Source organism: Cottoperca gobio, chromosome 13 (assembly GCF_900634415.1).
Source record: "Cottoperca gobio chromosome 13, fCotGob3.1, whole genome shotgun sequence".
In the NCBI taxonomy this organism is placed as follows: domain Eukaryota; kingdom Metazoa; phylum Chordata; class Actinopteri; order Perciformes; family Bovichtidae; genus Cottoperca; species Cottoperca gobio.
This window is the reverse complement of record NC_041367.1, coordinates 16,840,318-16,867,127: the sequence shown is the minus strand read 5'-3', so window position 1 is coordinate 16,867,127 and position 26,810 is coordinate 16,840,318. Positions and strand designations below refer to the sequence as shown.

The window sequence follows — 26,810 nt, the reverse complement described above, 5'->3', positions numbered from 1 at the left end:
TAATTACAGCCCTATTCACACTCAACTTACTATCTATCTGATTCTTTTATTACACCAAACCTTGTATAAAAATACCACACAACCGTAAAGGTGATACCAATCCCATATCCTGTGGTAGTTACTGTATTTAAATGTTGTGGGTCTTCCACTCATGTTTCAGGCATTGTATGAACACAATTACCATGTGTGGCACTATTATTAATGTACATGACAATACAGTTTATGGGAATGCTGGATATATGTGAAACAACACATCATTCAGTATCTCTTCATGGACTGAATACTGAGTATTTCGTACACTGTAAGTCTACTGATGTTGGGTTAGCCTACCTGGACGTGATGGATGTTGAATAAGACTAGTTTGGCTTGATGTCATTTTAACAACAGTAGCGTAAACAGACTGGATATGTTCTTTGTGTACAGTGGGTGTGCACAGCTATTACCAGTATGGTAATACAACAACATTGCAATTACAAACATGTTATTATGATCGTTCCCTTTTCCAGGTTCCCTTCCAATTAACTTGATTTCCATGTAAAACACAGAACATAATTTAAGAGATGTCTCGTTCTCCTTTTGGTGTAGCCTACTTAGCCTCTAGTTAAAACGGTGCATTGAGTTTCCATCAGACAGCACTGAAACACATGATTTGCATACAAATGCATTTAGGATAATACAGCTGTCATTCTAAGGGTTTATCATTTGTGGGACAGAGGTGAAGTGCTTCCTGCTGATTTACTACCAGTCTAATCACCCTCCCAAATTCCAACACATGACAGTGTGTGAGCTGGTCTAATGATTTCATGTTTAACCAAAGTATGTCTTTAACTGTTTAGTCATTTATTAATTCCAATTATTTTTTTCTCTCCGACAGAACACAAATAAGAAACAACAGCTCTAAAACAGAGACATATTTGTGTCCTCTACTAACCTAAGGTCTGGCTTACGTGCTAAAAGCTTGGCTGACCTACTACAAACACCTTTGAGAAATCAATGTTCTGTCCTAATCAATCAGGTCGTTAATCACGCTGGAAGAGTATGTACATCCAGTAGACTGCTCACATGAGTTCATGACAGCGAGACAGAAAACAGCGTGGCCTCAAACTCCAACCAACAAGCCAAATAACTTCAGTATAAATCCCAGAGTTCCTGCTGCTGGGAAGGTGCGGCCTGCCATGGACACAGAGAGTTACCTGGGCGTGTCGTTTACACGCAGACTGTAATTTCGACACTCTTCTCTTGCGTTGGTCGGATTGTTGTCACTGTACTTTTGATGGTGACGTTTCAACAAGAAAACGGAAGAATAAGACAAAGAAAAGGACACAAATGAGGATAAAGGGCCAGCAGCTGATTCAAAACAAAGGTACGTTGTATTTTTACTTCCTGATCCTTATTTGATAATGTTAGTAGGCTTTATTACCTGACATTTTAATGGGGTTTTTAGTAGGTGGATAAAACACCAGGCCTTTACCAGCTACAATTGTGCCTTTTTTTAAATCATGTTTTTTGCCAGTTTCTAAAATGAGTCAACTGGACTGAATTGAACCTGCTCCATAGCTATTTCTTTATAGTGCCACTAATTATCCCTACAATTTGTGAGTATTGCGATACATTTGGAGTAACTTCTGCATTATTATTCCAAAGTGTATTGTAGATTATTGTAATGCATTTTAAACATTCTGAAAACCCTTTTGAAGCACTACAGTTATCTATTGTAAGTACTGTGGAGAAAGTGAATGCTTTATCCATTGCTAATCACTGTTGCTTACATTCACAGTGTGCATTGGACTTTTTGTAAATATGTCCCCACCCTTTTGTGTTTCTTTCAGTTTGAACGCATCATCCTAACTGACATCATTTTGGACAAGTCCCTCAAGCACAACGGCTGTAGCAGAATCCTATAAACACTTTCAAAGTTGTTTATATTTTACTGCAAATTCTTTATAGGCCCTAATCCCACCTGTATGTGTGACTGAGACCATGACTGCATCCCAAACCGGCTGAGAGCTTGTTGACAAAAGATGCAACCAGGAGGTCCTCCCGCTCCACCACCTCCACCTCCACCCTCCACCGCCTCCACCTCCGCCTCCGCCTCCGCCTCCGCCTCCACCTCCACCTCCACCTCCACCTCCACCTCCAGCCCTTGGCCTCCCTCCATCCCTACATGGCCTCATTGATAAAGGAGCGCGTCGGCGCTCCAGGATGCGCAATTTCAATTGGGAAACCCTTCCCAAACACAGTGTGGAAGGAAAGCACAACATCTGGACAGCAGATAAGACTGATGGGGAATATGAGCTGGACACTGATCACATGGAGGAGCTGTTCAGTCAAAAGCAGGGGCAGCAACAACTCAAGGCCCTGAACCGCCAGAGCCTGCGTGGCCTACCAACTGCTGCCTCAGGAGTGGTAATGGTGAGTTTTCCAGCTACAGAATACAGACATCACACTTTTCTGAATCAGACTTACACTTTAACCCTAAGGGTTTGTAGAAATAAATTGAAATGTTTGGTATTTTCTGTTGTGTAATGCTGACATATGGAGACAACTTCTTAGACCTGGATTGATTTTTTGTTTTCAAGGCATGTGGTTAAAACCTAAAACCAGTATAGCAGCAAACTCTCTATTGTATGCAGTGGATGTCCTCTGTTGAGCTTATTCTGCATACGACTTAAATCTCATGTGAGTTTTAGGGAATGGGACTACAGTGATATTTTGGAAAGCTCACTTAGAGTAGAACAATAATCAATTTATTTTAACATTGCATTACCAGAATAGTAATAAGAAATAAATGTGATGTTTCTTGTATGTTTTTATTTAGAATCACTTGATACAAGGGTGGAGTCTCACCATTATTCATATCTGTTTGCTAAAGGAAATTATCATTGTGTCATCACACAGCACTGTTCTGTATACTAGCCCCGTGCTCTGTATTTGAGATACTGTAATTAAGTCTCAAACCAAAACATATCCGTTTATAACCTTCACTCTCATTTCAACAACAAAAGTGGATTCAAATCTGTTACCAAACTTTTACTTTGACCTATGTCCCATTTTCCAAAACAGACACTGAGAAAATGTATCACTGATGCAAAATGGTATCTTTGTCCTGATTATTCAATACAAACAACTCAAAGAATCCTTAACCTTTGGAATCAACTGTTTGTTTTGAAAGTTTAGGTGATACAAAAGTCCCTGCTCAAGCCAATAGTGAACATATCTTATATTCAGGTCTGTGTCTGTTTCCATTCCCAGGTTTCCATCCTCAGCTCCAAGAGAAGCATGAACATTGGAATTTTCCTAAAGCAATTCAAGCGGTGAGTCACTGTTAGTACTCTTAAGGTGTGATGTGCTTTGCACAATAATTCCGTCATATTCTGCTGTGTTCGACAACACAGGATGAGGCAGACAGAGTCTGTAACATACTCTCAAATCTTTAAAAGCCAACATGTCCTGGCAGGTCTGATCTACTCTGTTCTACAGCTCCAACAGGTTACCTCCCTGGCAACCAAGCAAATCAATTATTGTAGGTATTGTAAATGTATTGCCTCAGGCTATTTGGTATATGCAACAGATCATACAGGAAGTAGAAACAATACTATACAACTGTTAATGATGAGCTCAAACATTTGCAAGCAGACAAACATGCATGAAACAACAAATGCATCAATATATTCATCTAACGTCAGTGCTTCTGTCTACTTATTTTCCTCCAAACATGGCCATATGTTTTATTTTTCTCTGTTCCAAATATGTTTCTTGTCAAAGCATAGTCCAAAACCTGTAATGTCTTATACAGCACATGCTTTTCTGAGGAATTGCATCAGAAGTTTTGCTATTTCGCAAAGCTATTTATGCGTGTAGGGGCTTGTTGATGTCAGCAGCCAAATCTTTCCAAAGATGCAAAAGTGTGGTATCAACATAGACACACGCACTGCTCATGAGAAGTCCCAACCCTAAACAAAAACATCCAGATAATTGCTGACTAAAGCTCTGAACCCTATCTGTTTCTCCACCTCTCTCCACAGGCCCGTAAAAGACATGATTGAAGAAATTAAATCAGGAAGTAGTCTCAGTTTTGGTTCTGGAAAACTGAAGGAGTTGTGCAAGCTGCTGCCAGATGAAGGGGAGGTACTTGTGAACGCTGCTTGTGTCAAATGTGTTCTGTAAATCTAACAACCTTTGTACCGACTTGTCATTTAAGAAAAATACAATCTGGTTTTAAGTTTTGGGCTTGCCTTTTTTCTTCCAGGAGAAGCAGTTGGTCAGTTTTAAGGGCGACCCATCTGCTCTCCCTGACGCAGATCTGTTCATGCTAATGCTGGTCAAGATTCCCAGGTGAGCTACCTGTAATCCCATATATTGCAAGTGTTAAATGTCAATGGTAGTTTACTTATGATGGATACTTTGTGTCTGTTAGCTATGAAGAGCGTCTCGGGAGCTTGGTGCTCAAAGAGGAACTTTTCCCCCTCATGGATGAAATGAACAAAATCATTGTCACTTTGACAGCAGCTGGAAAGGGTATTGTTTTTTAATAGATTAGGCTCATATCAGATTTTAAAGCAAAAATAGATAGTTGTAAACTCATATAGACGTCACCATGTGTGTCTTCTTTTAGAGCTGTTGGAGTCTGATAACCTCCATTCTGTCATTCGCCTGGTGCTGAAGACTGGAAACTACATGAATGCTGTGAGTGTATAATATGGGATAGTGAAGTTTTGCATGACTTGTCTTTGTCTTTGTGAATCTCTTATTTATTTATTTATTTTGATCACAGGGTGGCTATGCAGGCAGTGCAATTGGATTCCGAATGGCTTCTCTGTTGAAGTTAGCGGACACCAAAGCAAACAAACCTGGAATGAATCTTATGCATTATGTAGTGATAGTAAGTAGCTTTTATTATTTGCTATGTAGTTTTCCTGTATCTTATGATACGTTTGTTTAGTGTGATTTTTATAGCATACTTTCATATTCACCACAGCAAGCTCAGAAGGCAGATGTGGACCTGCTTACATTTGCGGACCAACTCGCTCACATTGAAGCGGCAGCGAGGTAAACAATCTCGTTTTCAGGCACTCAGCATTTTTTAACCTTCTTTTTATTCGCTGTATCATCAGAGTGTGTCTTTTTCTTAATTCTCAGAATGAATAAGGGGGAAATTGAAGCAGAGTTTGTAAAACAGGTAAAGAAAGTTCAAGATGCCAAAGCGAACACCTTAAAGCAAGAAGACCTAAAGGCACAGATGGAGGATTTCCTCAAGGTGAGGAAAGCTTGTTGAGGAGTTCGGCCCAGTTTGTGTGAGTGTTGATGGTGATTACATGTTTTAATATTTTGATTTGGGCTCCATTTAGGAGGCTGATGTCTGCTTGGCTGAAATAGGGACTGATCTTCAGGAATTGCAGTCAGTAAGTGACTCTGTGGCAGAGTACTTCTGTGAAAACCCAGAGAAGTTCAAACTGGAGGAGTGTTGCTCCATTTTCAACTCCTTTTGTGAGAAATTTATGCGGGCCATGCAGGTAAGCTTGTTTACTGGCATGTTTACCTGAGCTGAGGTATACAAAAAAAACCTCCTGATTGATCCATCAACTGTGTTATTTTCTGCAGGAAAACAAGGCTCGAGAGGTGGCAGAGGTGCAGCGGAGACACAAAGACAGATTGCAGAATGCCGTCAAACGCAGGTCCACAGCTACCTGCTCCGTTAGAGACAAGGAAATGGATGGAGTTCCATTGCAGTGCATCCTGCAGAACTTCCTTACCACTGGTGTCTCTCGGAGGAGATCTGGAAGACCCTCATCCACTCGTGGAAGCCCCACGAGTGTCAGCCCCAACAACGGGAGTCTATCAGAAATGACCTCTCAGGGAAACCTCCCCACTGGAAATAAAAAAAAAGGAGACTTTCTTACAATTAAAGACATGGGCAGAAAAGAGTGGAGTTCAACACAGGAACTCACAGAGAACTCTTCACAAAAGAAAGCTCAGTCTAATAGCGAGGACAACAAGGACAAAGGTGGCATTCCTCATGAACAAGAGGTGAGAACATCCAAAAAAGAGGACTCCAGAGGTTTTACACACCCAGCCAATAGGACCACCAGCATTTCCTCCTCAGGCATATCTTTATCAGCCACTACTGATGACAGTGAGGAAGATCTACAGGATAATAATGAGGAGGAGGCCCAAAAATTGCGTGACGTATCAAAAAAAGTTTTGCACTTTCAGAAAAGCCGCGGCAGTGTCTCATCTGCTTCTCTGGAACTTCAGAAATCTCCTGGTCCAATTAAGACCTTGTCTCGTCAGCGCACCGTCGATGAGGACATGGAGAGGTATCCTGGAGACCCAACCAATGACGATTTAGTTAGATTTTTGCTAAATCCTAAGTCCCCCTCAAAATGTAATCTTGGCCGCCGAAATACTCTACCTACTAAAATCACTAAATCTGAGGAAGAGGAAGATAATCTGTCTGCCAGGCCTCCAGTCAGAACTCCTAATTCTGCAACAGGAGAAAAGGGGACACTGCCAGCAGAGGGTTCTGGACAAAATCCCTCAAAAGAAGTGTTTGACTTCACTGACGTATCTCACGTCTTCAAAAAGTCTGGTGCTCAAGACCAGAATTCTCCGTCAGCAGAAAAGAAAAGCAAGCCTTGTGTTTCTGTTACCTGTGTTCCAGATGAAGGACTTAATGAGCAAAACAAAGTGGGCAAATCAATGGAGCCCACAGTCAACGACTTGCAGAGGAATACTGAACCCCCTCCCAATAATACATGGATTAAGACTGAAAACTCTGGACTCTTTTTTAGCTTTTTAAAACGCCTTGGAGATATGAGCAAACTGCAGAACAGCAAGGAAACTGTCCATAAGGGCACTGATTCAAGTGTATAGGCATTAAGATGTATCAAACGTAAGGTCAGGCAGGCACATGTAACTTGTTATTACCTCATCATGGTGATTGTGTTATATTTAATGTTACGTTTGTAAATTGATAGTGAGGTTGTTAAGAGATTGAGAGACGGTTTTAGGAAAGTGGTTAGAGGAAGTGTTTGTTGAGGGTAGGCACTTGTGTATGTTGTACCACTAGATGGCACAATATAACAGCAACATGTTAAACTGTTGCTCAGAAAATATGGGTGTTGTTGATTTCTAGGAAATCTGTACATTGTAACAAAAGAATGATGGGCACACACACTATAAAACAAATTTTCTATTTTTGTAATACTTAATATGAACGTTACCTTGACGGTATGGCATTGTCCTCATCAGTTGGATACACGTGTCATCACTTACAGTGTGTGTGTTCTTTGTCTGGATGAAAATGTACAACCTTGCAGAATGTAGAGTGAGAGAGCATACAGAAGTCCAACTGTATGTAAAATACTGGTTTGATTGTTATTTTTGATACTTTGATAAATAACTACTTCTACTGCATGCTTTTACACTGATGAATGTCTTTGTTTTTGCTTACTTTGTTTTCCTCCTCTGCTGCTGAAGGCAGAAGGCTGAGGATGCTTTCAGGGTCTTACACAATTCAGCCATTGTTTTTGAGCTTATATGGGTCAGTGTTACAAAGGCAACCTGTAGCTGAGCAGAGCTGAGCCATGGACTGTGAGTGGCAAAGTGAAGGGTGTTGATCTGAAGTTAACTTGAGAACAGATTACGGTGGTTGAAAGGCCAACACCCGGTGGCCTGATATGATGCAAGGTAACCAGCTTCCCTGTTCACTACTTGTGGCATTGACCCAAATCTCTCCCCTGGAGCAGATATACAAGGAGTCACTCAGGCCACAGCTTGAGTCAAGAAGTTCAACTGCTAGCATCTCTTAGCAGTTGATAACAGTGCAACAACAATTAGCTTTTTAGGACTATGTCCAGCTGTCCGACTGAAGTGCAACAATGAGGTAATGAAAGGACCTTCTGTTTAGTTGTTCTGTTTAGCAGCTGGAGTTATCTGAATGCGTTCTATATTTCTTTGCCATTGATTATATTTCATATGACTGAGATGGATAGCCATCAAAATAACAGAGAAACAAATAGTGTTGTCATTGAGTTCTGAAATTGTTCTTTGTAACTGTATCTCTAATCTTTAAGAGTGGGAAATAAATATGTATGAATATTCCTTTTTAGTATATAAGAGAATCAATTAATTGTATAGGTAACTCTACTTTCCACCTTAAGAGTACTCACATCTTTATATCACACATCTATGGTCTGATCTAGGGTCTGACAAGATAATAAGAAGGCCATGTAACATCTTGCGGTTTAGTTTTTAAAAAGTTTAAGAAGGCGATTTATAGAACAGTTGGTCTTAACTGTTTTCGTGCAAAAGCTATGACATTATTACAACAGCTGTGAAGTTGACTTTTAAGTGTGGGAGCCGTTTTAAATCGACAATGCAATAATATTGACTAACTATCACTGTATCTTATTATTGTGTTTGTAGTTGTACTTCATTTGTTAGAAATGTGATAAGCCTGCTGCAACATATGCTGTCTATGATTTGATTGTATCATATTATTCATATTATCAATGTGTATATATAACCAGGTAATTGCAGGACCTGGCAGTTATCAATTGCTACAGAGAGCCATGAAGATTTATCTTTTTCAATAAGGGATCCTGTTGAATGAGAAATACAAATTAGCCTAAGCAAATTTGACATATTATAATGACGTTATATTGGTTATAATATACAGATGTATGACGAAATATTTAGACATTTGGATTCTTCCATCTACATGTTATAAGTTCATTTGACTGCATCAGTCTTGGCAGTGGGAGGTTTCTACAGTGTGTATTGTGCGACCTGCTCATTGCTGCTGCTGCGGCTGCTGCCAGACTGCAACAGCCATCTTGACTACGATGGAAGCAGTTTCCATGGCAACTCCACATTGCAGAGATGACTGTGTTTGCCTCTCACCTCAAGCCCCAACCCCCAACAAACTCCCCACCACCTGCACCACCACACCTCACACGGTGCATCCACAGCACAATACATTGCCGTTTTTTTTTTAATCATCCATTTCTCTCTTATCCTCCTTCTCATTAGGCTTTACCTAGACTACAGCATCTATTGACCCATCCCCCACTCCACTGCAACTACACCTTCAGAGTGAAAGATACATTGAGTTTAAGCTTAAGCTATTTGCTTTGTTCTTCAAATGCCCCTTTCTTGCACTTCTAGGTGAAAATCTCAATGTCTCTTTACGCCACACATCCTATATTATTACATGTTCCAATAGACTCATCAAGTGCCCTGATCCCAACCCCCAACACCACCTGACTCCACCCAAATAACTGTATCATCCATACCAGAACAAACAGGACTCCCCCTGCCTTCCCCCACACCCTCTCATATCCGTCCTGTCATAGACTCTACATACAGCTTAGCAATTTTCCATTTTTAGAGTTTAAAATGCAATAAACTGGGGCCTTGATACAAGAGAATCCAAGATGAATGCTGTGAAACTGTTAAATCTCTGAACTAAAGTGGGTTTCTGGATTGTTGCCTGATTATTTTACTCAGCAGTATATTCCTTGTGTCTTTGTGCCCCAATACTTCTTTGCACCCTATCAATTTAAAGCTTAAAGGTAATAAACCGCATCCTTTGTCCTTTTATGGGAACTGGGCGGGACCTAAGGAAGCCAAACCCCTTTGCACCAGACAGACTGAATCCCTCAGTCAGTTGCTGAGATTTAAATCTGCTTTGCATATTCCCTACCCCCTCCCTATTCTATTGGGTTCTTCAACTCCTCCCATCTGCCATCTGACCAATGTTGCATGTCAGCCACTCCCCTAATCTCCTCCTTTCCCTTCTCCTCTTCCTTACTGTCCCCTTCTTCTCCCAGACAGACCCTGCCCTTTCCTTTCTGTCGCCCGGTCTGTGGATTTTGTTGTAGAAGATTGGGACGCTGACAATGGGAAGCTTTCTCTACGGCCTGCAATGCTGACACTCCACTCCCTCCTGCTGGGTGTTCATGTGAGTACAATCTGGCTATTCACTTCTTTTTATGATGTCGTATTTCTGCTTCCTCATCTTGCTTGTGCCTGGAGTCCTAAATAATACAATAACTGGGATGAGATCAGATGAATAATTGATTACTCCAGCCCATCCAGCATATGTGCCTTACAGAGCCACCCTCTCTGTTGTGCTATTCTATTTTATTTTTTATTTGTCATTATAAACAAAGTAAAAGCAATTTATTCCAGCCTCGTGTAAGAGCAACTGTTGCACTAAAGCGCTCCACTGCTCTGATTCCTTATGCTTCCTCAACCAACCCACACACTTCTCCATTTTAGCTCCTAGGCAGCCCCGGCTCCTTAGCAGGTGGGCATCTCTGCTGCAGTCTGAGGGCTGGGCTCTAGTCAGGCATACATGCTCTTTTGTTTAGAGGATTAGTGATCTGTCGTCGGTTTTCTGATCTGATTATGAATAGGGTGTATTGCTGGGAAGCTATGTGAGCCACATGTGAATCAGCGTATTGTTTGCTTATGTCATTCTATGAGTCCTTGCGTGGCATTGTACTGCAGCAGCAGCCAATGCATCATTCCACACCTCTGGCCTACACCGTGATCAGATGGTTCAGTGCTTCTTTATTGATTGGTCTTTTGTTCTGGGATATGGCTCATCTTTGTGTGTAAAACCATCTCAAAAGTCACATGCTTAGATGAGTGCAGCTGGTGTTAATGTTTGGCTGGTTTCACTCTGTTGGCTTCTGCACTGGGTCACAGGGAGGTTGCAGACGTTCCTGGATGCTGTGCCTGAGGGCAGATACTTAGCAGGGGTTACTTTAGGGTTTCATTCAGTTTGTATAAATAGTCTTGGAGATTATGTCCAGAGTTCTTTAGGTGAACAGGGCTGGCAGCATGTGTTAGACACACAAGGGTGCTATGTTGACCATACCAGTACACTGGGAATTGTTTAGATACATTTTTGAAAATAACTGATGAGCAAGTGTAGGATGCCAGCAACGTGGTTCAAGTTGTAGCTTAGAAGTGACCAGATACAGCCTTTGAATGTGGCAGTAATGAAGATGTAGCTGGACCCTACTTGTTGTCAACATAAGTTCGCTGTTCACCCCGTCAAGAGAAGAGAGGTGGCTTGATGAAGTTAATCTCCAGGTTACATCACCCTCATGTAAATAAGGTCCATGACTAGTCTGGGTTTATTTTCCTTACCTTTGCACTGAAATTCAAATGGTACAAACCACATATGATTTAATTCAATATCAGCTGAAATAATATATTTGGCTTGTCCTTTAAATTTCAGATGTATCGTCTCATCAAACTGATGATTGGTATTGGCCTATGAGAACGTTGCTGCACACATTAAAAGCATCCTATAGTACCTATAGTATCTGGTGATTTGATTACTATTTCCATTTTCAATCACTTCCTCAATACATATAATTCAATTTAAGATAAGCTATTTTTCACACCAGGACATGCATCTGCATATTGGCTACAACTGATTGTATTCTGCTCATTATACTGAATGTTTGTAGGTCTCACTTAAGATTGATCAAAGCCAATCGTTAAACTATGTAATGTGCCCTCCTTCAAAAGGGATTTCCCTGAACCGATTGTTTTGTCTAAGCCATTTCATTAAAGTCAGCCCTTTCACTGGTTGAGGGCATTTTCTTTAGGTTCTGTACGTGAGGCATCACACGTATAACAGAACCTCATGAAGACGGATGTAGTCAGATCAGAGATTATATAATGTGCATTATTAATATTACATGAGCAATATTTTGCAGTCTAAACTTTATTTCAGGAAGAAATGACCGATGATTACTGATTCATCATTGCACAAGGATGTACAGGGTGTATGCTTTCTTTCATCTTCAAAACTTAAGCAATTAAACTTAAATGCCATACTTATTTTAATGAACAAAGTAGTTTAAACATCTCAGAACCCAAATGATTCAGTGCTTCCAGGAAAGACAAAAATTACAGCAATCTTTTTAAAGGCTAACGTTTAGCCTGTCAAACATGTTACAACCCAAAGATGAATAAATGCTGGACGACTGAGGCAAGTAAACACAACACAATTCTCTGCTGTTGCTTAGTAGAGGCCAATCAGCGATGATGCAGTACATTTCATCAAACAAAACATTTGTGTTGCTCAACAAGTTCATCATTCATTCTGTACAGTCACTTGTCCTGCTGTAAAGTCATGTATACTTTGTGTACAAGTTGCGACACTACTGATTCCTCTAAGTTCACAATGACCATTAGTAATCAAATCATCAAGCAACACATTGCCAGTGTATTTGTGCAGGACAGCATATTAAATACATCATGTCACTCTGTAGCTCTTACTACAGATGGATAAGGGTCACAGGCAGGGGCCCGTGCTTGTGCACTGATCGACCTTTTTATAAAATCTGCAGTGCATGTTGTGCCTACAGACACACGGCCTGCATGCCGCATTGCCTCCTGCCAGCATTAGTAATAGGGGACTCAGTGGGAGAGACACAAATGTCTCCTGACTCCCTCTTTGTGTCACTGTTGATTAAAAGCTCTGCTGACTACTGTGCTTGACATGATGTGCTCACTTTCTCTCATCTTCTCTCATTAGCTGTCAGATCTTATTTATCTAATGTCTGCAGACAAGGCATTTAAAATATGGCTACAATGTTAGTCTTTTGAAGTACAGTAACTTAAGTTCACTTTACAACTGGGGTCAATTTCTATCATTTTTCAATGTTGTAATGTACAGCCTTAATCAGCAACTTTTGGTCAGGCATTTGTTACATATTCAAAAGTATTCCTAAGCACTCAGACATGCATACAATATAAATACAAAAACTGATCCCAGTTGTAGATAAGATGAGCTCCATGAATAACAATAACATCAAACTAACAGCAGTGATTCAAGTAGTCGTGTCTTTGAGTCTGTTCTCAAAAGTCTCATACATTATGTCCACAGATTGATTTTCCTTCATCATGTGAAATCCAACGTCCTATGACAGCTCTGACCGGTCTGACAGAGACTGATGCATTGAGACAGATTCCTTCATCCGATGCAGTGAAGTGTGAGGGAAGCTTGTTAGTTTGAGTTTATGTGTTGTGTGAATAATGATTGATAAGTCATCATAAAGCCAGGCACCATTGCTGGCCCCAAATCATCCCCTTAAGACTCTCCAAGACACAGAAATGTACTTTTAGAAATGAGATTCTCTGGACGTCTCATTGACAGGTTTGCTCAGCCTCGTTGCTTTAGACACTACAAGGGTTCTTCAGATTCTTAGTGCAAATGGAACAATGCAACCAGTCATGCTTGTCTCAATTAGATTCCATCAGATATTGTGGCAAATTTACTTCAAAAATCGCAAGTTTCTCATTTGTTTATTGATTAACAACCTATGGGAAACAAATAAAAGCAACATTCTCAATACTTTATAGATTTTTTTTATTTTTATTTTTTTCTCATCTTTACTATTTATTTTTCTTACTCTCTTTCAATAGTGGGGAGTTTATTCAAAGTGTTATCTAGGCTAGTTCTGCTCAGGCTAAGTATAGTCAGGAACAATTACTGCATGATGACACATGCGCAGGGACACAACAGATGTGGATGGAAACATAAACTAAAGTCTATATTTAAACACAATCTTGACAGCACATCTTCCAGGGCCTACACTTCCTACTTCGTGTCACTGAGACTTTCGACCATGTTTACCGGTCCAGCACACAGCTCTTTAGTCTGAAGTCTCTTAGTCTCAAGTCCTCTCTGCTGTGACACATAGCAGATATCACAGAAATAGTGAGGAAGTATTCCAAACAACGGTGAATATAATCTAACACGGGTACAAAACACATAATAGCAAACCGATAATACTGAAACACAGACTTAAAATACTGGATACAGTTTGAATAAAAGGTGCTCGCCTCTTACTCAAACAGGGGAAGAGGAAGGGAAGGGAAATACTTTTTATAGCCTTTGAAGTGCAAACATCCTGGAATTCTGAGTAGTCCCAGTCTCATTTCTCAATTTTCAGTGGAATCATATCACGATTGTGTGATTGTAGACATGTAATGTACATTTGCACAACAGTGGAACACATTTACTTCTTTGAACATCAGTATTGTATAAGTAACTTTGAATGCTTTTGCTGTATCTATATACGTGAATGTATGTATGATATGTAGAAATAGCAGAAACTATGCTTATTAACATTATAATACTGATTGTACCTATCCCTAATATCAAGCCTTTTAGTTTTTTTCAGCCAAGTCTTTAACATCTTTTCCCCTGAGACTCCTGTCGCAAGAGTACAACAAAAGTGAAATGGAATTTTTATTTGTAGTGTTTAAAGCATAGAACAATTAAAAATAGCAACATTTCTTTCTCAAATCAAGTCCCAGTTAAAGATAATCCACAGATGCAGTTTTCATCAGCAACTAATGGTGAACTTTATCCTGCGGAATTATTTTCACGAACTGCCCCTTTTTAAAAAAAGAAAAAAAGAAAGAAAATACATGTTAAATTAATATTAATAACACAATCTGCATCACACTTTGGGAGTAGCCTGATTTACTGAAGAGGCAATCTTTTCCTCAGAATCTTATGTAAGCGGTCTCATGAATAATTAAAATAACTGTGGGTGATAGAAGTAGATCATCTTTTTTCTTTTCAGTCTGGCTTTATGTGTTGATTCTGGGTGGGACGTTTTCTCATCCACCAAAGATAAAATCACTCATTCCATGCATTAGTCTCAAGGCAAAAACAATGTCTTTCTTTTATTAATTTAACTTATAAAGTAGTCTAATGCACTGTACTAACGGTCCTGTTTAAATACTTTTTGTATTGTAGAGAACAGATGATTCTTTTGCAGAAGTCATGGCAGCTCTCTCGTCCAAGTACACAACTCACAAAAACAACCAACACGTCACGTGATTGGAGTGGGGCATGTCAACCTGCTCTCGTGTAACAGACGAAATCCAAGCTGATTATGCTGGGTTCGTGTTTTCTCAGACTGTGAGCTCATGTTACTAAAATCCAATTAAACCATACATATCAGATGTCCCTGTCTTCAGGAGAAAGGTGTTTAGCACACAAACAGCTCACCTCAAGTATAAAGTACTTCCTTTTGGTCTGGTCTATGGACAAGCATGACCTGTCACTGATTCACTGGTGGTAATAGCATCTGGTGTATTAGGCCACGTTTATGCAAGGTGTTTGCTTTAAGCTTCCAGATTTGAGTTGACTTGGAATGAGTCTGGGAGACACATAATCCAGATGGCAGACGGGGCCTGACCCTGCAGGAGGACATTAAGCCACTTACATGTAATGCAGGGTGAGAGTGGCATGAGATGCTTTGCAGTCAAACAGCTTAATTTACAAAACAACATTCACATTCGGTGTATTTCTGCGGGCATCATGTTCTAGTGCAGGGGTCGGCAGCCTGCGGCTCTGTAGCCCCTCTGCAGTGGCTCCCTGAAGCTTTGACAAAAAAAAAACATGGAAATAAATAACATTATTTTTATGTATTTTTTTGTTGCAGTGGACAATCTTTCAAACGGAACACCTCTTATCTTGGAGTTCGAGGTGATATTGTGACACTGAAATACGTTTAATTACATTTTTACATTTTAAAATATGCGTCATTCTCCTGCGTCAACGGGCGGCGGCTAACTCGGTAAGCTAACAATGGATAAAACTAAAAAAAGAAAAGTCTCGGAGGAAAAAAGAGAGTTTAATTCTGCGTGGACAGATACATTTGCTTTTACTGCCAATGATGCTGGTTTACCTGTCTGCTTGATATGTGGCGAGAAATTAGCTAACAACAAGAAATGTAATGTCGAAAGACGTTTCAAGAACAGACGCACGAGCATTTGCCGAAAAGTACCGAGCTGGAGATGCGCGAATAAAAGCTATTTCTGAACTTGTGCCGAAAGCGAAACAGAGCAAATATTCTTTCAAGAAATGGATGAAATCTTCAAACTCATCTACTGCTGCTAGTTTTGTGGCCAGGAGATGGTACGGCGTGGAAAGCCGCTCACAGATGGAGAATACATGAAAGAAGCATTCTTAAAAATATCAGAACATCTATTTTCGGACTTCAAAAACAAAGATGAAATTGTTCAGAAAATGTGTATATAAATATCTTAAGCTGTGTTGCGGCTCCAGACACATTTTATTGGGTGGAAGAGGGGCAAAATGGGTGTTTTGATAGTAAAGGTTGACGACCCCTGTTCTAGTGTGACGATACAGTTCAGAGAATAAACACAGTTGCATCCTGACTTTAAAAACTGACCTCATCTGTATGAAGTGCTGATCATGCAGTTCCTGTGACAGAGCCTTGAAGAGAATCTAGTCACATGATTGCTTCAAACATTACAGTATACTGCAGATTTAGGTCTCTAGTCTACTGTCACTATTAATGTACGTCTTAATATTTCTACCAGAGCTATTTTTAAACTCTCATCTGATGGATTACTTCTGTTATCTTTTAGATAGTTTTTAGGGAGATGTTACTATACCTATGCTGTTTTATAGAATGTTTATATGACATATATTTAGGCTTTGATAAGTTACATTTTCAAATAGTAACAATTTGCTTTAATTAAGAAATTCTATAATTTATGTTATTTTTGTGTTTATTATTCAATACATTTTTCGCTTGTCTTATTCAACTTCTCTCTAAGCACATGCACATGTACCCAGAGCTGTGGTAAGAGAGAGACTGTTTTTACAGAAAGATCCTCTTTCTGTGGTGAGGCGAGTGGGAGGAACTGAGCCGGGGAGGGCTGCTGAGAGAACGGACAGGCAGGGAGGAAAGGGGGGAGACTGTTGCAACCCTAAAGGCAGCGGCTAGCCAGCCGAGAGGGGAGGAGCCTGAGGGCTTTAGCTCCTCAAGCTTCCTCCTGATGTCACCGTTCAGCTGCTGCAATTCAGAGACCATTTGAAGGGAAGAGTGCAGGGAGGGGAGGGCTTTTTAAGGGGAGACAAGAGGAGGGGGAGGCAGAGCGGGTCGGGGAAGGGCTGGCTGTGTGGACAGTGAAAGGGCTCGACAGAGCTTCTTAGTCAGAAGGCCTTGTCGTTACTTGGCAGGGAGCAACAATGGGGCCTGCATGCCTGAGAAAATCCCCATCTGCAAGACGTCTGTGGCTGAGATCAGGCCTGCTGATGCTATGAGTGCATTTATGTGGTTTCGAGAGAAAGATGAGAAAAAGAAGAGGACAAAAGAAAGGGGGAGAAGAGATGTGGGGTGCTGAGCTGTGAGCAGATCTGGAATGCCATTGTTAGAGCTTGTATTGCAGAGAAGGACAGCTGCCTCTGAGGCTCGCTTGCTCAAGTGAGACAGGCAACCCCCCCCCCCCCACACACACATCTCCCTACAGACAGAGAGACAGACAGGTGGTGCCTGAACTCAGCCGACTGGGAGTCAAGGAAAGGAACTAGGAGGAATTTGAGGAGTGGCATTTCAAAGCTTCCTCTTTACTCTCAAAGAAAAGGGGCCTAGCCTATATTTGTAAAGGCAGAGTAGGGCGCTTTAGCTTGAGGTGCTAGCTGATGTGCAGGCCTGATAGTTAGCCTTATCACAGGTCAGACAGAGAGAGAAGCAAACCCTGCTGTTGGTACAGTGGATGAAAGATGAGACGAGGCTGAAGAATTATACAGTCATAGGGCTGTGACTCATAAAGAGGGGAAGGGTTTTTAGTGCCTTCTAAGGAAAGGTTTGCGTGTATTTTTTTGGCAATAATTGGATCTAGATCATGGCTCTTAACTGGGATATTTACAATTGCAGTTATGCAACATTAAAATTAACAGTGAGTCTTTCTTAGTTGAGTTGGTCTGTTTTTATATAAAGTGGTCTTTTAGATATTTTTCTAGATGCATAAAACTCAGAAATAAACTATATCATCAATAACTGTGCAAAGATGTTTCACAGTTACTGATAATACATTGCATTCTACATCAGGCAGGATGCTGCTTACTGGAGTTGCAACGTAAGAACAAGAAAGAGAGAACACTTGCGTGTAGGCCTTGTAGTTTTCTAGACTAACATCGACTGAGAGCAATATATTCCAGTTTTCAGGGATAGACACTTAGTATTGGATTTATTTGCTTCGGGTTTGAAACAATTAATTGCTTTTGCATCCATTTATATTTTAATTCAACATATCAGAGCTCCTCATGCAACTGATAAAGCCCACACTTTGTCAGACATCATTCCCTGAATTGCCATATAAGTACTCCCATTTTAAATTCCATTTATCTGTAATGACATCTAGATTTGAGATGAATGGGCTGGAGACTGAGAGCTTTCATACAAATGGCAGAATGCGGTCTCAAGGTTATTAGAGGATGTTGCACGATAGACATAACAACAAGAGCGGCATCTGAAAGGAAGTGAAAACTACAAAGAGCAAGTGGATAATGATATGCTCTCTCTCTACGATGTTGTGTCTCGGCTCCCTGATAAAGGTGTCTTAGAAGACAGAGGATCTCTGAGGGGCAAACGTTGGAACAGAAGGCTAAATAGTTTCTGATTGTGTACAGCTGACACATACTTCGCACTATAGCAATACAAACAATCAAACAACCTAACCTATGGATGTTCCTAACATAACATGAAATACAGATGGATGCTGTTTTGTAAGCAATATTCATCGACCACATTAAAGCAGCGTGCCTGTGTTTTTAGTGTTCATGTAATCCTTTATGTGTTAATGTACAATATGACAGATGTACAGCATGTCACTGGCACGCTGAGATAATCTGTGCTTGACCCAGTGATACTGCCATCTGAACAGCGAGCCAGCAGGCATCCGCTCACCATCTGGAATTCAACAAATGTTAAACGATAAAACAGAGGATATTGTATGCAGTACAATTTTGCCAGGAATGACACAAGATGCATTTGAGCATTTTTGTTTAACAGCATATTTATATACACATGTATACTACACCTCCTAACACCACTTTAAACACAGACATGTTGGCTCCTAGACTGCAGAGTTGTCACGACTAAGAGTTCTGCCCCGCAGTGTTAATCACATGTATTCATTTTTCTTCCACTGCATTAGCTTGTAAGGGTTTTCATTTATAAAGTCAAACAAACCTCTGGCTATGCGGGTGTTTGTGAAAAAAGAAGCTCCTCCTACTGACACAGTTTAGTACGGGAGGGAAAGCATAAAATCCCAGCAGTACAGTTCAGGACCTGAATGAGGTTTTGTTATGTTAACAGCATTATGACTCATGTCTTCCTTTGCTCATGCTGAGGGTAAGCATAGATGCCTTTCTCCCCCTGTTTGAACTTTCCCTCAAGGCTTTCTTGACCTTTCTCCTGTTTCTTTCACCCTGTGTGTTTAGGTTAAGCGGTCCCTGTGCCCCCTTTGAATGTCCGTCACCATGGCCAAGCGTGAGACCGGCAGCACCAGCCCTGTGGTCAGGCAGATAGACAAGCAGTTCCTGGTCTGCAGCATTTGTTTGGATCATTATCACAACCCCAAGGTCCTGCCCTGCCTGCACACCTTCTGTGAGAAGTAAGCTCCGAACCAATCAATCAAACTTTCTTTATTTGTACAGCAACTTTCATACAATGCAGTTCATTGTGCTTTACAGACTGACACACTCATACTGTAAGATTAATATGGCAGTAGAAAGATAAACCGTAAAACAGGGGGAAACAATTAAAGAGAAAAACAAAAAGAAAGATGAATGTATTCTTTCGATATAATGCATGATTCTAGAACATAAGCACACAACAAAAGAGTGCATTATGATGGTTTTTTTTGTATTCCTGTCTGCAGTAAGTTCAGTAACTGGGATGAATTAAAGAGATGTTTAAATACTTTTTTAAATGATGTGTAATGGCCCAAAATTGCACCACTTACAGCAGCTATTCTCTCATTGTGGCTTCTGCATGATGTAAGGCACCAAGCACTCTGAGCTTGGCTGTAATAAAACAGACAGCATTCTTTATAGCACAACATTGTTGGCAGCAAGCAATGATTTCCACAGCTCTGTTGCTCCCACATGGGACAAATATTAGTTATTTAAATAACTCCAAAACTGTAAGGACCAGAATCTTATTTTCTTCTGAGCAAGTCTAAATGAAACGTTTTGCATTTGAACACCATTGTGACTCTGATATAGGTGCTAAGTTGCAGCTTCAGTCCTCTAATTGTTTTCTTAAACATCTTGTCTCTGTAGATGTCTACAGAACTACATCCCTCCCCAGTCTTTGACGCTGTCCTGTCCAGTATGCAGACAGACGTCTATCTTGCCAGAGAAGGGTGTGGCAGCCCTGCAGAACAACTTCTTCATCACAAACCTAATGGAGGTGTTACAGCGAGACCCGGAGTGCAGCCGACCTGAGGCCTGTAATGTTCTTGAGTCAGCCAGTGCAGCTACAGCCTGTCAACCCCTCTCTTGCCCCAACCACGAGGGCAAGGTAAGCTAAAGCAAACGGACTGAGGGTGTTTTCTAGTCAGATCTATGAGACATCATCCACAATTCCATGACAACACTGTGTACTATTACAAGATCTAATACGAAATATTTGTTCTTATATAAGCAAATGTGTCCAGAGAAATAGGATGTCAGTTGTTTCATGCTCCACTGCACCATCTGCAGGTGATGGAGTTTTACTGCGAGTCATGTGAAACTGCCATGTGTTTGGAGTGTACAGAAGGAGAACACAGGGAACATGTGACAGTTCCTCTGAAGGATGTGCTGGAACAGCACAAGTCGGCGCTAAAAAATCAGCTTGATGTTGTGCGCAACAGGTATGATTTTCAGTGCCTTCATTTATAATAAAGTATGTGTTTGCATTTGGAAGATCTAGAAATATTGGAAATATACAGCATGCTAATTTGTAAGTTTAATTCTGTGCTCATCTTCTTTGCTTTCTTCTGGCAGACTACCTCAGCTGACGGCTGCCATTGAGCTTGTGAATGAGATCTCTAAGCAGCTTATGGAGCGGAAAAATGAGGCAGTGACTGAAATCAGTAACACTTTTGATGAGCTGGAGAAGGCCTTACACCAACGCAAGACTGCCCTCATTACTGAGGTGGAAAACATCTGCAGCACTAAGCAAAAGGTCTAAAGTCTTTCAGATTTATTTAAATGTTATATAATGCTCTAAATTTTAGTACAAGCACGACTGACATGTCTGCCTCTTTCTCTTTGGACATTCTTAGGTCCTGCAAGCCCAGCTGACTGTTTTGCTTCAGGGCAAAGAGAACATTCAAAGCAGCTGCAACTTCACAGAGCAGGCCCTGAGCCATGGCAGCGCCACCGAGGTCCTGTTGGTCCAGAAGCAGATGGGTGAGCGAGTCAGTGCCCTGGCACGACACACCTTTCCTGAGTATCCTCATGAAAATGGACATCTGGAATGCCAGGTAGAGACTGATGGACTGAGGCGCTCCATTCAGAACCTGGGTGTCCTGATCACCACAGGGACTGTAGGCCATACTAGTGTAGCCACCGGTGAAGGCCTGCGACATGCACTGGTCGGCCAGCACACTTCTGTCACAGTCACCACTAAAGACAAGGATGGAGAGCTAGTGAAGACGGGTAATGCAGCTCTGAGGGCAGAGATCATCTCTGCAGATGGAGGATGCACTGAAGCTGAGGTGGCAGACAACAAGAACGGCACCTATGAGGTTGGATACACCGTCCGCTCAGAGGGAGAATTCACCTTCTCTTTGCTGCTGTATGAACAGCCTGTGAGGGGGAGTCCGTTCCGTTTGCGAGCTGTCAAGCCGTCCGATGTCCTGCAGTCACCGGACGACGTGAAGAGAAGAGTGAAGTCCCCGAGTGGAGGAGGAGGTCATGTTCGGCAGAAGGCCGTGCGCAGACCCTCCAGCATGTACAGCACTACCAAGAAAAAGGAAAACCCAATAGAGGATGAGCTGATCTACAGAGTGGGTGGGTGAATAACTGGCTAGATCTGATGTTAATTATGGTTACTGCTGCCTGAGCTGTAAGATGTGTTTCTCTAGAGTACACACTGATTCATATCTCTGGACAATCCCCTGATAATCCTCATCTTTTAATGGTCACACGCATGTACACAGCATGGCACACATAGTGAAATTTAGACTCTGCATTTGACCCATCCTAGTATTAGGAGCAGTGGGCAGCTACTATACAGCGCCCGCCCAGGGAGGAGTGTGGGGGTCTGGTGCCCAGGAGGTGAACTGGTACCTTTTCAAAGTGGCAGTCCAAACTCCATACTTGGACCCACCGGTTCCCATGCCAAGTCCTTACGGACTGAGCTACTGCTGCCCCATGCAGAGTATTTTACACCTCATTTGGGGCACACATTTGTTTCCTCTGTCTGTTCAAACGACAAGTAAACGCTAAACATTTACGTCTTGTTGATATGACAGGAACAAGAGGGCGAGACAAAGGAGAATTCACCAACCTGCAAGGCATCTCCACCTCCAGCAATGGACGGATTGTGGTGGCAGACAGCAACAACCAGTGTATACAGGTCAGTGTCATACTCACGAGCTGAAGTAAACATGTAATGAGTTATTTAATTGTTTAGGTTATGGAGTAAGTGAATGTACTCTTTTTCTAGGTATTCTCAAATGATGGCCAGTTTAAGATGAGGTTTGGGGTCAGAGGTCGTTCACCAGGGCAGCTGCAGCGCCCCACAGGGGTCACAGTGGACGTGAACGGCGACATAATTGTAGCTGATTACGACAACAGGTGGATTAGCATCTTCTCCTCAGATGGAAAGTTCAAGGTAAGTGGTCTCATTGAGGGAAAACAAACAGTTTTCACCGCACAAATTCAAAATGTTTCTTTGAAAGACTAACGTGTCCCTCTGGCTGTCACAGAGCAAAATTGGTGCTGGAAGATTAATGGGACCTAAAGGTGTCGCTGTGGATAAGAACGGACATATCATCACGGTTGATAATAAGGCCTGCTGTGTCTTCATCTTCCAATCAAACGGGAAGCTGGTGACAAAGTTCGGAGCCAGAGGAACATCAGACAGACACTTTGCAGGTACTGTGTAATACTTAGTACAAGTACCTATGATCGTTTCAATAACGATGTCTCTTACAGGAGGGCAAGATGCTCACCGAATGATGCTTTATCTCTCAGGGCATGTGGTTGGGCCAGATTTATGGATTTTATTTATGTTTCATACTTTGCAGGAATGTTGCCTTGTACAAATCTCATGATCAGCATGTTTCTATGCACTTTTATTTTAGAGTCAAACTAATCTAAGCATGTATAGCTGCTGGTCTAATTATAGACCTTAATGCACAGGTGATGACTCTTTATTATTGCATTGATAATCTTATTCTGTAAACATGCAGCTGATCATCATGGTACAAGGCAGGGCTGTAAAGAGGCAAAGGTTCATAATGCTCACTACTGCATGGATCTTCTTCGTGTCCTTTGCCTCTCACTCAATTTTCAGAAGAACAATAACGTTTGTTTATAGGATTTGCTTGCATTACTGGAATCCCTCATTCATATGGCTTCAGTTGTTGCACAGTCAGCAGTATTTCAGTTGAAACTCACCCGTTCTTTCAATTTAATTTCTCACTTGGACCTTTTCCTTTCTTTTCTTTTAGAAAAAAGTGGTGCAAACATTGCACTGGAGCAAAAGCTTAGTAAATCTGGCCCTGTTTTCAGTAAGTAATGAATTCACTGTTATTGTTAACTAAGTAATCTTTGTTCTTTGTTCATGTTGATGCATCAGCTTTGTCATGTCTCGTCACGTATTGTTCCACGTCAACTCGCAGAGTGTCTTTGTGTCCTTTTAGCCCAAAAACAGTGTGGAACTTCCTGTCGTATGTTGTAAAGCAGTCGATGACTCATCTCTCCTCTCTTTCCCTCCCTGTAACTCCTGCTGCTGCGTCAAGGTCCTCACTTTGTGGCTGTGAATAACAAAAATGAAATTGTGGTTACAGACTTTCATAACCATTCAGTCAAGGTAAGGATTGTTGCAAGTATGTGTGTACATTATTTATAGTAGTAAACCTGTATTGTCAATAAATGGCTTACAGGTAAATATCTATATTTGAATCAAATAAATTTTCCAAGTTACATCAAAACCTCTCTGCAGTGTATACCTTAGTTCTGGGGGCATTTTGTAAATAGCCAAATCTGCCATTATTTTTCACAAACAGCTGTTGTGCCTGACTGGCTGTGTTTTCTAACATTTTAGCAATATACTTTTCGTCCTATTTTCCTTAACATATTTGTATTATGTGTAATTTTCACATTCTCTTTTCCTGTTTAATCTCCTCTGCAGATGTACAATGCAGATGGGGAGTTCCTGTTTAAGTTTGGCTCCCATGGCGAGGGTAACGGCCAGTTCAATGCTCCAACAGGTGTGGCTGTGGACGCTAATGGCAATATCATTGTGGCTGATTGGGGCAACAGTCGGATCCAGGTTAGCTTGAGAAAATCAGCATCTCATTGAATGCGGAGAGTGACTTTGTAAATATATTACTTATCTTTTCCTCTGTGCTGTGTAACCAAACAGGTGTTCGACAGCTCAGGGTCCTTCCTGTCCTACATCAACACAACAGCGGACCCCCTGTATGGCCCCCAGGGCCTGGCCCTCACATCTGATGGTCATGTGGCAGTGGCAGACTCTGGGAACCACTGCTTCAAGGTCTACCGCTACCTGCAGTAGAAACGTGAGACGGCCATCTTCACCACTGCAAGCACTGACAACGACACAACCAATGTATTCCACAAGGTGCAATGACCTTTCCAATGCAGCCTTTTGATGTGCACATCAGCTGATCTCCCGGATATAATTAAGTGTCTGATCCTGAGTTTACCCTCCTTATGATGTGTATTGAAGGTTGTTTTTAAAGTTGGATAATGTAGCATCCTTGGGACAATTAATTTACATAAAGCTATGGTCTGGTTTTAGAGAACGTGCAAAAACCCTTTTTGTGCATTTTACACTATTGATGGTATTATTAAACCATACTTTCTGTGAGACCGGGCAGGGTAGGATATAGATTGAAGTATTTAATGAGCCATAACTTGTCCAAATGCATGACGTTTTATTTTATCTTAATGCCTAGGCAACAACACAGTGTACCCATCAGTTGCTTTTCTCATGAACTAGTTAATGCTTACCGTAAAATAAAACGGCGCTACGCTTCTCCAGTAATTAAATATAACATTTCTCATTTACTGACATTGCACATAAAAATGTCACCACCATCTTTGCATTGATTTGCTGTATGTACTGTATATACATAAATGTATATTGTGTATATTAGATCACTCTGTATGTATGTGCTATGATTTTGAGACACAAAGCCTTTTGGCTATTCAGAGAGCAGCAGTCGAGGATTCTTGGATTTTGAACGTGTATATGGCAGCTGTTTTAAAAAAAAAAAAAAAAAGTGTGCTTTCTAAACATACCCAGCACATGCTTAAAAGAAGAAGGGTCTCATATTTATTGCTAATGTGAGCAGCACAATAATCGTTTTTGTTAATATCAGTTTTAAAAGGAAAAAATAAATGGGGGAAAAAAAGCTAATTTATTTTATTTTATACACTAGCTCAGCATTTACAAATTATTTTTCTAAATTGATGTGCTTTTTTCTTTTCTTTAGCGCCTCACACGTTATCCCTTTACCTTTTTTAGAGGGAATTTTCACTTTTAAAGCAGAATTCAGTATCCCCTTACATCTGGGACATTTTGTATTTGTGCACATGAGCAGCGCTTTTCCAAAGCTACTAACTCATTTTTATTTTCATTTGGGATGCCATCAAAAAAGAAGATTTCTCTGTTAAGAATTAATGGCTAAAAACATGGGCTCATAGAACAATTGTTTTGCTTTTTAACAATTAAAGCGCTTTATTCATTGAAATCCCACCAGAAATACTTCACATATCTCAGGAAATCCATCCAAATTAAATCATCATGCCAATGGAACAACTTTTATATTGTTTATAGCATCAGCTTCATAGGGGCCCATTGGCAGCTTTGAAAGAAAACTGTTGATTTGTGCAAATGTAATCTGAATCCATGACCATAAAATGATCGGGATGGAATATGAATTCTGTTTTACAGTGTTTTTTGGCTTTCACATAGGAAACAGTTACACAATTATGAAATGATAGTTTGATAGATTGCATTTGCCAGCAAACTCATCCACGCTTTAGAATACCTATTATACTGTTGTAAGCTATCTAAAAATGCTTTTAGATCTGAGTTTCTGCCTGCACTACATCAAGCCACGATTCCCAAGTAAAAACTTGTACCAGTAGAGCTGTTGCTGCTCTTGCTCCCCCTAGTGTTCATTCTGTGTAATGTCATAAGAAAACCTGGTGCCACAGCAGAAGAGAGACCAAGGTGCAGGAAGAAGGCAACTTCCTGGTCTGACATAACAACCCACAGCACTGTGCTGAACCCTCTGACACCAACATTCACCCGCCAAGTGTAGAGATTTTCCGAGCTACAGGATGTGACCCGATTTCACCAGTTAAGTCAACCAGGAAGCTGCTTTTTTCCGTGCACCTGATCTGTTGTTTGACGAGTTGCCAACCAGGAGCCCAGACATCTTTAAAGAGTGAAAGGCTCAACAGTTTCAGATGTGTCTGTGGCATTTTACCCTATGCTGTGTCACACCAATACAAACTATTTTGTTTTCTCTATGAATATGCACTGGTAATAAAAGCACATGGTTTACTGAGTTGTCGTATATGACTACTTGTCATGCTCTAATTTCACTGAAGAGAATTCTGTTTCTAAATTCGCACATAATGTGGGCCCACATCTTGGTTTACACTGAGCATAAATGTATATTTCATAATCCTGCAATTAATAATATGAGCATCCTCTGAATAGTGTGTAGTAGCTTAGAGTACAATT

General features: G+C 40.9%; 2 protein-coding genes across 2 annotated transcripts; both read left to right on the top strand.

Moving 5' to 3' along the window:
• Positions 1-1,090: 1,090 nt before the first annotated feature.
• Positions 1,091-8,041, top strand: LOC115017931 (inverted formin-2-like). The gene is made up of 12 exons (XM_029446671.1): positions 1,091-1,363; positions 1,830-2,412; positions 3,253-3,314; positions 4,026-4,128; positions 4,250-4,335; positions 4,418-4,518; positions 4,616-4,686; positions 4,775-4,882; positions 4,979-5,049; positions 5,140-5,257; positions 5,349-5,513; positions 5,602-8,041. The coding sequence occupies exons 2-12, from the start codon at positions 2,203-2,205 to the stop codon at positions 6,871-6,873; spliced, it is 2,367 nt and encodes a 788-aa protein (XP_029302531.1). The 5' UTR covers positions 1,091-1,363; positions 1,830-2,202; the 3' UTR covers positions 6,874-8,041.
• Positions 8,042-9,828: 1,787 nt separating this feature from the next.
• LOC115017435 (tripartite motif-containing protein 3-like) lies at positions 9,829-26,631 on the top strand. Its single transcript, XM_029445870.1, has 13 exons — positions 9,829-9,964; positions 19,307-19,479; positions 20,150-20,390; positions 20,573-20,724; positions 20,858-21,038; positions 21,139-21,868; positions 22,333-22,436; positions 22,527-22,694; positions 22,789-22,957; positions 23,536-23,595; positions 23,827-23,897; positions 24,219-24,359; positions 24,453-26,631. Exons 2-13 carry the CDS (start codon positions 19,334-19,336, stop codon positions 24,603-24,605), a joined length of 2,316 nt encoding a protein of 771 aa, XP_029301730.1. The 5' UTR covers positions 9,829-9,964; positions 19,307-19,333; the 3' UTR covers positions 24,606-26,631.
• Positions 26,632-26,810: the final 179 nt, after the last annotated feature.

What these genes read in the sequence shown, in the direction of transcription:
- LOC115017931 (XM_029446671.1), top strand. Translation starts at nt 2,203, where the DNA reads ATGCGCAATTTCAATTGGGAAACCCTTCCCAAACACAGTGTGGAAGGA. An exon ending in CTGGAAACTACATGAATGCT is followed by an intron (nt 4,687 to 4,774) that starts GTGAGTGTATAA and finishes TTTTGATCACAG; the next exon opens with GGTGGCTATGCAGGCAGTGC. An exon ending in CACATTGAAGCGGCAGCGAG is followed by an intron (nt 5,050 to 5,139) that starts GTAAACAATCTC and finishes CTTAATTCTCAG; the next exon opens with AATGAATAAGGGGGAAATTG.
- LOC115017435 (XM_029445870.1), top strand. Translation starts at nt 19,334, where the DNA reads ATGTCCGTCACCATGGCCAAGCGTGAGACCGGCAGCACCAGCCCTGTG. An exon ending in CCTCAGATGGAAAGTTCAAG is followed by an intron (nt 22,695 to 22,788) that starts GTAAGTGGTCTC and finishes TGGCTGTCACAG; the next exon opens with AGCAAAATTGGTGCTGGAAG. An exon ending in TTCATAACCATTCAGTCAAG is followed by an intron (nt 23,898 to 24,218) that starts GTAAGGATTGTT and finishes TCTCCTCTGCAG; the next exon opens with ATGTACAATGCAGATGGGGA.